Source organism: Myotis daubentonii, chromosome 10 (genome assembly GCF_963259705.1).
Source record: "Myotis daubentonii chromosome 10, mMyoDau2.1, whole genome shotgun sequence".
Classification (NCBI taxonomy): Eukaryota; Metazoa; Chordata; class Mammalia; order Chiroptera; family Vespertilionidae; genus Myotis; species Myotis daubentonii.
Genome location: NC_081849.1, coordinates 17338030 through 17351161, shown reverse-complemented (window position 1 = coordinate 17351161; position 13132 = coordinate 17338030). Strand labels below are relative to the sequence as shown.

The 13132-nt window shown below is 39.1% G+C and overlaps 1 protein-coding gene across 4 annotated transcripts in view; it reads right to left on the bottom strand.

The window, feature by feature from the left end:
• The window catches only part of PTPRZ1 (protein tyrosine phosphatase receptor type Z1), a 178420-nt gene that overhangs the window by 35370 nt on the left and 129918 nt on the right, over positions 1-13132 (bottom strand). For 2 of the 4 annotated variants that reach the window (XM_059711665.1, XM_059711666.1), the window contains exons 12-13: positions 8985-12546; positions 3390-3534 (exon numbers count right to left, since the gene is read on the bottom strand). In XM_059711665.1, coding sequence (XP_059567648.1) covers positions 3390-3534; positions 8985-12546 — 3707 coding nt within the window. The remainder of the gene's footprint in view (positions 1-3389; positions 3535-8984; positions 12547-13132) is intronic. The other 2 variants (XM_059711668.1, XM_059711667.1) reach the window with 1 other exon arrangement.

The following is a 13132-nucleotide window of genomic DNA, read 5'->3' as shown; positions in this document are numbered from 1 at the left end:
AAAGTATTTTTATTGATTTCAGAGAAGAAGGGGGAGAGAAAGAGATAGAAACATCAATAATGAGAGAGAATTATTGATTAGCTGCCTCCTGCATGCCCTACTGGGGATCGAGCCTGCAACCTAGGCATGTGCCCTGACCGGGAATGGAACCATGACCTCCTGGTTCATAGGTCGATGCTCAACTACTGAGCCATGCCAGCTGGGTTGGTATGATTTTTAACCTTCCCACAGGCTGTAGTTTCCAGGAAGGCCTAAAATGTTTCCAAATTGACTAGTGGAATTATATTGTTCACAAATGCATCTACATTGGAATTTGGGTAATTGACACAAACCTTGAAGAATGTACTAACACTGGCATTTTGTAATTTAGCAAATGACACTCCTACTGTACTATTGATCTAAAAGATTACATTTCGCCCTAACCGGTTTGGCTCAGTGGATAGAGCGCCGGCCTTTGTACTGAAAAGTCCCGGGTTCGATTCCAGTCAAGGGCATGTACCTTGGTTGTGGGCACATCCTGTGCAGGAGGCAGCCGATCGATGTTTCTCTCTCATCGATGTTTCTAGCTCTCTATCCCTCTCCCTTCCTCTCTGTAAAAAATCAATAAAATATATTTAAAAAAAAAAAGAAAAAAAAGATTACATTTCAAAGAGATTTAACTTCACATGGATGTGAGTAGAACAGCTATGTCAAGTTCTGAAATGGGTAAGTCAAAGTAGCAAACTTTATCAAAACATTTGCTAGCTCGATATAAAATATACACACAAAGCCCAGCTGGTTTGGCTCAGTGGAAAGAGCATCCGCCTGCAGACTGAGGGGTCCCTGGTTCGATTCTGGTCAAGGGCACATGCCCAGGTTGCGGGCTCGATCCCTGGTAGCGGGCATGCAGGAGGCAGCCGATCAATGACTCTCTATCATCATTGATGTTTCTATCTCCCTCTCCCTTACTCTCTCTGAAACCAATAAATATATTAAAAAACAAAACAAAACACATAAAACCATCAGAGTGTTAATGCACTCTGTATTCAAGGTACATCACGTGTTATTTGTGAGGAAATGAGAAACATCTTATTGGTGAAAGTTAAATTAATATTGTTCAACTTGTAATTTTATATTTTTTCCCTGCATGATACAGATGGAATGACCCATTATTAATTGAAGATAAAAAAAACTCCAAAATTTAATTTTCTATGAAATACCAAATCATATTGAAATAAGAGTAATTTTCAGATTTGTAGAAAATAAACTTAAAATATTAAGTAAGAGATTAGAAGACTCATAATACTTATTTCAATCTTACAACTATAAACTATCTGACATCTTTATTGGAACTTTGTTCTAGCACTATTTACTATAAAGTAGAATTAGGTCCTGCTTTCCATCTTATTTTAAATTTGTTTAACTCCAATTCCCAATAAGTCTAAAAACTGGTTTGGCAGGGGAAATATGATTAGCTATAAATAAGCCATTTAAATAAATATGGGATCAATGTTGGTAAGAAGGAAGAAAAACAATATGAATTCTTGTTGAGCAAACATGTATGAATTCTGTACTGTGATCTCGGGCCTCTGCAGAGCATGGGCTCTTCTGGAAAAAGAGTCATTGGCAACTACAGAACTTACTGAAGAAAGCAGCTTTGTTTGATTCATGTTGTGGACAAAATAGGCACCTAACCCATGTACAATAACAGAAGCATGATCTGTTCTCCACATTCTACAGTCTACTCTGTTTTGAAAGGAAATCAGGTATAAAATACAGTTGGCCTTGAAAACATTATACCATAGCCAACCAATGTCAAGCAACCACATGCTTCAGATACTCAAGTCATCCTGCTTCCTGTCTTGCCTCCTGCCTGTAATGCCCTTCTCCTTTATCTTTATCTCCACCTGCTTCTTCTTTTCTTTCTTTTCTTTTTTTTTTTTTTTTACAAAGCCTTGTGAGGGCTTTCTAAATTTTTTTTATTAACATATTTTTATTGATTTCAGAGAGGAAGGGAGAGACAGAAACATCAATGATGAGAGAGAATCACTGATAGGCTGCCTCCTGTATGCCCCACATGTGCCCTGACCAGGAATCAGACCGTGACCTCCTGGTTCATAGGTCAACACTCAACCACTGAGCCACGTTGGCCAGGCCTATCTCCACCTGAATCCCGTCCAGCTCGAGCACTATATTACATTTGCCTGCCATTTCTGGCCTGTCAGGATCCTTTGTTCTCTTTTAGCTTTAGCTCTTTAGCTCTTTTAGACCATTTTAGCTTTACATATATCAGCTGCCATGCATGCACTTTTATAATATTTTATGTATTTTCATAGAAAATTACTTCTCCTCAATGAGCATAAATTTCTTGACAGAACTGACTGTCATTCATTCATTTAAAAATATTCTCCCATAGTTGTTACCTTAGGTACATGGAAAATAGTCAATATTTTTGAAATAGTAAATATTTTTGAATAAAATGAGAATATACTTTGGGATAACACATAAAGAATGGTAATATGGATTTATAGCAAAATGTTGTAAACAAAAAGGAGTTAATTATAGATCTTCTGAACAAAATTCTCTTTGAAAACAGAATTAGAAAGTACTAAGCTATGCCCTTTACTTAGTTTACAGATATGGTTCTCTTTACCATTATGAAGTTCTTGCTTACTAACAGACACAATCATAACAGCTGTACTGACTTAATTGTGTCCATGTTAAACTCACTAATTTGCTTTGTGTTCATCTTGCTATAGGATGGGAAGCTTATGATGGGTACAATTTTCCCTGTCTTTTAAAGATTTTAGTAGGTTATTGGTGGGAATGAAGCAAAATTTCATCCTCAAGGCAAATTATAATATATTTTCAAATACCATGGGTCTTTATATGGTCATTAATTTAAATTTGTATTTTAATTGCTTGAATTTTACTTTTATATATGGGGTATTATTTTTTTTAGTATGCAGTTGATATGCATCTTGTGCAAAATCCAATAATTAAAAAACTCCTTTTTACTATATCAAAAATTATGTATTCTTAAGTAATAATTTTAAAAATTATAACAGTAGGAGCATTGAAGCTGAGAAGGTTATAATCATGTTAAATGTTATGATAAGGTTTGAATGTTAAATATGAAAGCATAACTGTAAAAGTACTGCATTATAATAACTTAAGCCAAAGGTCCTCCATTTTACCTTTCATTGTTTGATTGAAGTATGAAGAATAATCAAATTTTTCATTATTATGACTCTGGATTCAAAAATTAATCTCATTCATAGTACCTGGATAAGTTAATGGTAGCTCTCAAGTAAAAAGAATTTGAATGTGCTTTGACAAACTTTCAGGTAAAAACAAGGCAAAAATCTGAGCTTTATGAAATACATCTCCAAAGAAAACACTCAACTTACCTCCAATAGATGAGAATACCCACAAGAACCACTAGACAGATAAAAGTCAGGGCTGACACGATCACAAGGGGTATAACTGCCTTCTTTTCGGATTCCAACCCCTCAGCTAGACCAATACGAGACTCATGGCTACTATTACTGGCCTCTGTAGTCGGAGAAAATGAAGAGAGTTGATATTTAAATTTAAAGGAAAGTTACAACATTTTCAATCAAATAATTGCAATTTTCAATCATAAACAATTGCAAATAATTGCTTACCTTTAAAATTTTGACTCTATGATGCAAAGAATGTTTATGATTATAAGCCAATTTAAGTAAACCAAAATCTAAAAAGAAGGCAGGCAATCAGACCTGAAGAACTATAATATCCTAACAGAGATTGGCTCCCAGGTAGCGGAGCTATGGCAAGCGTGAGCATAATACTGCCTTGAGAAGACTGTTAACAGGAAAATGGAAGTATTAAAGTAAGAAGGCTATCCAGCTTTGAAATAAAACAATCAGGAAAATAATGCTACTTACTGAATCACCATAAAAAATCTTGATTTTCCAAAATTAATTTTAAAAGAATCGTTTTTAATCCTGCAGTCAGGTAAATAATTAGGAGCAGTTAATCATTTCATTCAAAGAGAATCTTAGGACAACCGTTCTTACATTAAGATAAGTCTTCATGAAGATAACAACAATTTAAAATTTAAATGCAGGATGCTTTAAAAATGTTATTTTGAATATCCTTCTTATCAAATGTTTCTCTATCAAAAATAAAAATACTACTGTACATGAATGGAAGGGCTACATAGATCTAAGAAATTCTTTTCAAATATGCCAATGTAAATTATGAAAAAGGTTAAATTCTCTCCTTGGGTTCATTTTAAAAGGTGACAAGTGAGTATTTTTGTGAGCAAGCAGGTGTGTCTTTGTTCTAGCACTTTCAAAATCACTGCCACTGGCGCTGTCCTTCCAAGTTGTTACAGGCGGTTGAGAACCCAGGGGGTCAGTGGCCAGGCACCATCGTCCCTTCTGCTCTGCGGTGTGTGCAGCGGGAGACAAAGGCGCCGGAACAGAACTGTTCTACCACAATGACATGCTGACAGCACTACCTGTCTACCTGGAGGAGTTTAAAAGAACTACATTTACTTTCTTCAGGAGAGTCTCCATTGCTTTCTACACAAATGGCACATCTGGTGCTGTTACACTAAGTACCTTACCATTAGTGACATGAGACAAAGGGATTCAATGGAAATTGAAGTATTTTGAGAGTGATATACATTCATAAGCAAAATATAGCTAATGCAGAGAACTTCAGATGTAAAATGATAGCTTCCTTCTGTAACTGGATGATGCGAAAAGGGCCAAAATTTTAATCTACTCACACAGATCCAAGGCATAGAAATGATACTCAAATTTCCCAAAATGTTTGTTCTTACAATTTATAAATGCATTTTCTAAAAAAAATAAAAATAGTGGAATTCAAGGATGTGCCGAAAAATCATAAAATGGAAAAGTGGAAATATTGTAAGTCAACTGACACTTGCGCTGTAGGTAATATTCTGTGAGAGAAGCCCACGTTTACTTTCTACTTCATTAACCATGTGCTCTGGCAGCTACGTATATGGCGAGGCTCATTTAGAAAATGAATTAATCTGATGATGAATCCTTTACAATATCTCTATGAAATTTACAAAAGCACCTTATTTTATTGTCTTTACATTTTTTCTGCTGTAACTATCATGGTCTAAATGGAAAATCTGTGGGTAATAAATTAAACCACCATTTAGCAAAGTTCCTGGTACCTAGTAATTACAAAGGGTGGTTAATACTATCTGTGTCTGTTCTCGAAGTGCAGCCCTTAGTGGCATTGGATCCCCTGAAATTTGTTAAAAATGCAAGTCTGGGGCCTACCCCTACATTTACTGAAACTCAGTGGTGCCCTGGCCGGGTAGCTCAGTTGGTTAGAGCGTTGCCCTGATATGCCAAGGTTGCATTCAGTCTCCAATCAGGGCATTTTTAAAAGAGTCAACCTGGAGAGCACCATGCTAAGCGAAATAAGCCAGTCGGAGAAAGGTAAGTATCGCCTGATCTCACTCATTTGTGGTATATATTGAACAATGTAAACTGATGGACAAAATAGATCCAGAGACATAGAAGCAGCGAACAGACCATCAAACCTCAGAGGGAAGGCAGGGGAAAGTGGGAGGAGGGTGGTAAGAGATCAACCAAAGGACTTGCATGCATATAAGCATAACCAATGGACACAGACAATAGGGGGGTGAAGGCCTGTGCTGGGGGGCGGGAGCAGGCTGGGAGAGGTCAATGGGGGAGAAAGGAGACCTATGTAATATTTTCAACAATAAAGAATTAAAAAAGACCCACAAATAACCAGCGAAGGGAGGGGGGAGGAGAATCAACCAATGAATGCGTATATAAGTGGAACAAGTCAATGATTTGCTCTCTCTCTGAAAATTAATAATAATAAAAAAGACACTGTGGGTAAGGCCCTGAAATCTGTGTTTAACAAGTCCTCCAGGTGATTCTGGTTCACATTAAAGTTTGAGAACCAATGATGTACATTAATTACATACAAAGTGAGCTTATATAATTACACAGGTCTTCAATGACTACAAATATTCATAACAATATGCGTATAAACATATATAGATACATACATCTCATTTATATATATGCATGTACAACATATATGAGATATGTATGATCATATATGTGCTATATAAGATACATAACACATAAAATGCATAACAAATTACCATATATACCATACACACTATGTATACACACTATCCATACACATGTGCACAAATATAGTCTTGTATACAAACTTTCTCTTAAGCTTTCTGAGAGGTCTGATTTTAAATAAAACCTTTAATTGAGGAGTTAGAATTATAAATCCATAATAATTAATTACATATTATGAAACCTAGGTATTTTGTTCAAGGTGGGATACTACAGGACAATGCACACAACCAACTGACTGCATTGCATATTATAATGACAACTAGTTGTATTGATTTTTATATTCATTAGTTGAAACTAAAATATTAATTTTGATATAAGCTCAGTTGTATATATAACTTACCTAAATGATAAGGCAAGAATCTACTAATAGGCAATTAGAAAATAAAAAAACTAAGATTAATATTTTAAAGTACCTTTTCAGAATAAAACATTATAATTCTGGCTTTACAAACTAAGCATTACATACATATTTTATTATCTACAATCTTGAAAGCCTAGTTCTAAGACATAGACACCAATAACTCAGGTTTTCAGTCTCAGTTTTGTATTAACTCCCTAACTGACCTGGATCAGATAATCTAGTATCTCTGGGTCTAGGTTTATGCAGTCATAAACTGCAGATATTAATATTTGGCTTACCTATATTATTTTGAGGAACATGTCTTGTAAGTTATTCTACCTTAAAAGATACATAATCAAATTATAATTTTCAGAATTAATCTATAGGCATTTGACAAAGAGGCATATTCACTTATTTGATAAGACATACTATGTATTATTTTTTTTACAGATATAGGTTTAAAAACAAGCAAAAATTTCCCTAATCTTGTTTTACTTTATTTACTTCATTAATTGTTATTTGATGATGTTGGATGCTATATTCATGTTGTTTTCTCCTCATCAGTGGGAAAACATACTCTTAATAACTTGATAAATCTAGTAAGATTTATTGAAGAGAAATTGCTAAGTTTTAGTCAATAATTCTAGGTTTGATATTTCCCTATATATATATTGTCTTTCCATAAAAGCATAATCTAGCAAGAATATCTCAATGATGTCACTACCCAGAAAGACAGAAAAATAGATTGATTCCTGATATTTTCCTCTAAAATGCATCTGATAAACATTTTAAAAATGTGCTATAATTGGAGCCATATATATATGGCAATACTAGTGAATATGGTGACCTATGGGTTCATTATTTATTCTCACACAGAGTTTAAGTTTTTAAATTGGAATGCAATGTTAAATAGTATCAAGTCAGAATACTTAGACAACTTCTCTATCAAAATGTACAAACTTTTAATTGCTGCTATACTGAAAGAACAGCATACAATTGAAGGGAATACAAATAATGAAAGAGAAGAAATGTCCCAATGGGATTAGTGTCTATGTTCTGGATTATAAATATTCACTTTTATGCAATAATACTGAAAGATGTTACTCTAGCCCGTCTTTTAATTTACTGTTAGATTTAAATATGTTCATTGTTAATTTAAAACATGTTTTAAAATTTAATAAAAGCAAATTATAAAATTCTTATGATCAATTCAATAACATTATCTAGTATTCTGTGTGGTTAATGGTATTGAATTTCCCTTTTTTCTCACTGGCATTTGAAGCAAACATGCTGTAAATAATCTGCTCTAAGAAACATCTGGCCAATAAACTAATTTGCATAAAATCCATTAATAAATGAAATGCATCTCTACAGAAAGTGTTCTAACATTTTACATCTTGTCATGCAATACCTATACATACACTGCATATTAATGCCCATTATTTAACTTCTTAGAAAGGTGTATAACAAGTACAAAGTAGACTGTGCTTTGTTAGTTTACACTGCCCTCTTTAGGCAACATTAAGATAATCAAACAAAGACAATTTTAAAAAATTAAAACCTTGTTTTTAAAAAAAGCTTATCATTCACTCTCAAAAGTTAGCAATAGGACTTTTTTTATAAAGTTCCCCAAGCTGGTGTGGTGCAAATTACGTAATTCCTTTTCATGGGGCAGGTCAGAAAAAGGTGCTTATATCATATTACTCTCAGAACTTATAATTCATTTTCGAATTCCATAGAACTCATTTACACCTTATTTTAGAACATGAGTAAATAGGAAAATTAAAATCATCTAAAAATAGCAACACTTTAAGCTATCATTTAAAAAGCAGTATAGTAAAAAATATATTATGCACGCATAATTGCTCCCACATACAATAGGCATCCTGTAGAACATGAAAAACTGACAATAAATAAAAGTCATTTTCTCTCTTTTGCAGAGAATTAAAGACCAAAACAAACAAAACAGAAACAGACTCAGATTCACAGAACAAACTGTGATGGCTGCTGGGAGTTGGGGTGGGGAAATGGGGCAATGACTGAAAAAGGTGAAGGGGAATAGAGGGACAGCTTCCAGTTATAAAATAGATAAGGCCCAGGGATATAGTGTACAGCATAGGAAATAGAGTCCATAGTAGCATACTAATTTTGCACTGACAGATGGTTAATAGACTTGTCATGGTGAACACATCATAAGGTATATAAATGTTGAATCCCTATGTTGTGCACCTAAAACTAATACAACATGGTATGCCAACAATATTTTCATAAAAAGCAAAAAAAACCAAAAACAACAACAACAACAACAACAAAAACCACCCACATAGTGAGTATTCATTTGAAGTAATGAATAAAATCATCTTCTAAAAACCGTAAATTGATTTGAAGTTTTGGTTAAAAACCGATGCATCATTTTACCAACTTTCTATGTTTTCATGATTTTTCTATTTTTTGAGGAAGAAAACCCCCAGCCTCCGATCCTATCCCTTTGATGCACCACTAACCTGCCTCTGAAATGCTGACCACTTCTGAGTGCCTGCTAGCAACAGTCGGTGCTGAGGACTGTGGGGAACCAGGAGTTATCTCTGAGTCACCTGCTTCCAGGACCCCAGCCACAGCGCTTTCATTAACATCTGGAAAACGGAAAGCTGTGGCGGTTTCATTCTCATTAAGACTACCTGAGACACTTTGCCCTGATCCGCTCTCTTCGTCCCCTGTAAGAACTGCCCATGCTGTAGGTGCCGGGGGGAAAGGAAGCAGGGCATTAGCAGTCTGAAGGTCACTGTCCTGTTTCCCATCACCGTGCTTTGGGGAGAGCACAATTGTTGATGGTGATTTATTAGGACTTCTGTCCATATAAGTCTGACTTTCTGAGGTCACAACTGTGACTTTACTTTCTTCTCCAGACTTCTCAGACAGGGAGTATGATATTGGGTTATTCTGATCCACAAGACTGTTTTCCTTGGGGTCTGAATCATTCATCACCTTTTCCTGGGATTCTCTATAGAAGGAGCAGGACATGCACTTATTTACAGCTAAGCCATCTCTATCTCTGTCATCGTCATCATCATCATCATCACCACCACCACCACCACCACCCACTAACTCAGCATCAGATCTGGCACTGTGAGTCAGCTCGGAAATTGTTTTAGAAGGAAACAGCAACTTGGTTGTGGCAACAGAACCATCTTTGTTGGGAAAAGTGGCTGGAATAGAAACATACTCATTCCCGAAAGGGACAGAATGATCAGCAGTTAAAAGTGTATCAGAAACAACTGCTGGAATACCAGCCAATACCTCCTCAGTAATGGAACCCTTGGTGGAGATGAAGGCTTCATCAGGATATACAAACTCATTTAAAAGTGTATTGGGAGGTACATCCATCGATAAAACAGGAGTAGCAAATGCCTGCCTTCCTTCTGGGAGAAAGGCATGGTTAAGCTCCAAACGGGCAGTTTGGAAGAACTTATCATTACTGAACAATGAAGGTACCACTTGCTGGGAACTTTCGCTTTTATGCAAGACTGGCTCAACATCTTTCTTATTTGCATAAGAAATGGTTACACTTTGAAGTGAGGCAGCAGGCACATTAGAAGCAGGTGATACACCAAAAACTGGCACAGATGTGGAGTGTAGCATGCTTTCACTTGAAGCAGAACTGGATGCCATGGGATGCAATATTGTAGGACTAATGTGCTCAACCTTGGGGGATGCAGCCGATATTGGAGCTCTAGGCACAGCCGACAGAGCAGTTTTAAGCAACGTGTCAACATCAGAAGCCTGAAAGGAAGGTTGCAGCGATACTTCAGGGTTAAAAGAAGCGGAGGCCTCGTAAAATAGGAGTTGAGTCGAAGGAGATAACGTTTCACTAGAAGCGGGGTCAGGGGGTGCTGGCTCTGGCTTTGCGCTAAGCACAGGTGTAAGAGAAGTATCGCCGGCTGCTTGAGATACGGCCTGTGTAGGTTGAACTGAAAAGTTATTTTCTGGAGGTTGACTAATCTCATGATCAAAAACCTTAGTGGTAGTATAAGCATGAGAGCCTGGAGGTATGCCCTTTGTGTTAGAAATGGAAACAGGGGACTCTTGTAAAGATGCATTCAACTTATTTACATTACGGTACAGGCCGGGCGTGACTGTGCCTTCAGGCCGGGAACCCATCTCAGTGAAAGGAGAAATGTGCAGTTCAGTCTGATTTCCATCTCCTACATCCCTTTGAGAGAGCGGCTTATCATCATCATCACCAAGCACAGATATGGTATATGTAAATTCAGCGACAGAAACAGGCGGAGAAATGTTAAGGGCTGTCAGGCCATCTGGGTCAGGTGAAAGCAACTCACTATCAGAGGAGGCGCCAGACCACTCCCCATCACCAGAGAGGCCGTGAGTGGGCTGCAGCCACGGTGTGGTGGGGGATATTAACGAAGGCTGCGGCATGGGTGTGTGGCTAGGACCGCTAAGGAAGGAACCCCGAGAAGACACACCGACAGAATCATGCACAGGGACTGCAGAACCGTAAGAAACAGTGAGGAGGTGTTGGGAGGCCTCGGCATGAGACCAGGCAGAGGAAGGCTTGGGCCCCGGAGAAGGTGCATGCATGGTGACATCACTGCTGGCTGGCTCAGCTGGAGGAGACAGATGCGTTTTATGAAGGACGCCAGCGTCACTACCACCGAATTCCAACGTCTCTGAAGCAGCATGAGGAGTGGCCTGATGTGCCATCACAGGAGAGGACTGGGCCAGGCTGGGCGCTAACAGGACAGCGCCCCCGGCCACTGGCAGAGAAGCATGCAGGGACCCCTGGGCACTCTCCCCAGCGGAGGTCACTTGTGGGAGGATCTGAGAAGCCGTGTACAGATGGCGAAACCATTCACTACTGAAGGAAGCAGAGGAAAATGGAAGCAAAGGTGCGCCATCAGAGGAAGACAGGATGGAGTCGAATGACACAGGGACACTGGGAAACACAGGCGTCGCATGCAAGGCCGGATCACTACTCGAAGCGGCAGGGGGAGTGTCGAGGACCGGATGGCCAAGCAACACAGGGGTGACTAGAGGAAAGGCGCCACTACTGGAGGGAGGTTGAAGAGGTGTCTCACCATTGTACACGGGCTGCGTGGTCTGCGAATAGACCACGTTGACAGTGGGCACCGAATCCCGTTTCCCAGCGGACGGAGTGAAAGCGCGAGGTGTTACCTCGGTGGGGAAGAAGGCAAAGGAAGAAGAAGGTGGCATTTCCATATCTGTGACCGAGGGGCCCTGGGGCACCCATGGGCCTGGAGAAGAGGACTCGGCTGTCTTCTCAGATGCGTCCACATGGATCTCGGTGGGATGAGTCGGGAGAAGGCCCTCGCCACCTGATCCAACATCGGGCTGGGTCCTCCCGTCTGTGGGGCCAGGAAACCACACACTTCCCTCCCCGGAAGGGTCTTTGAGGGATTCTTCTGAACCCGACGATGCTGACTCTTCGGAAACATTTCTCGTCGGTTCTGGGATAAGGACATCATAGGTGATGGCCTCTGGGTTTTCTGAAGAAAATTCATACCCGTGGGCTATGTTCTCGGAGGTGAACGGCACAGCAGCAGCGGTGGGACTGGAGCCTGAAGAATCATCGGCTCCCGGGTCCAGCTTGACACTGGTGAGTAGACTCTCTTCGTCACTGAGATCAGTAGATACCTCTTGAGATTCCATTACAGAAGCTGTGCTTAGAGATTCCACAGTCCCAGACACGTTCCCCTGTGGAAATCTGAGAGCAGTTTTAGAGGCTGAAGTGCCTTCCAGAGTGAGAAGTGGAGGTTTGGTCACAGTCCGTGATGTCAAAGAAACATCTTTTTCTGGGGCTAATTCAGTGACTGGTCGGGAAGTGGGATCTAGAGACGTGTTGGGAATATCACCCTTTCCAGAGAAGTCCCCTCCTCGTGCCGGGGACCGGTTAGTCTTGGCCTCGTTGAATTTGGTCCCTATGCGATGGTAGTTTGTTGTGGTAGAACTTTGGGGTTCCTTTCTCCTTATTTGGTTTGTGGCACTGTCTCTACCAGGATTCACAGGCGTGTCTTCTTCCTCTTCTTCCTCCTTTGAAAAGCAAACAAGACTTAGTGGAACATAAGGAAATAAGAGAACAGCTACATCTCAATAATATCTTGTTCTGCAGTATACTGCTAATCTTCATTCATGGGACCTCGGGGACTTCCCATAAAGCACCATTCCAGAGAAGGCCTTCTCATCTCATGGCACACAAAAACTAATTACTAAAATTCTGAGGCCCACCAAAAAATATATTATATTTTTTCCAATCTGCCGAAGCAATGAGGTATAATTTTATTTTATTCACACCAGATGGTTATTGTGTTGGCTGTTGTCATTTTTTTTTCCAAATGTTTTTTCTTTTTTATTCAGAGAGAGGAAGGGAGAGGGAGAGAAGGATAGAAACATCAGTGATGAGAATCATTGATCGGCTGCCTTCTGCCCGCCCCCTACTGGAGACTGAGTGGCAACCTGGGCATGTGCCCTGACTGGGAATCGAACAGTGACCTCCTGGTTCATAGGTTGACGCTCAACCACTGAGCCACACCGGCCGGGATGTTGTCATTTTTTTATTTGACAATCTAAGGCAGCGATTCTCAACCCCGTGGGTTGCGAACAATGAAAATACATCCTG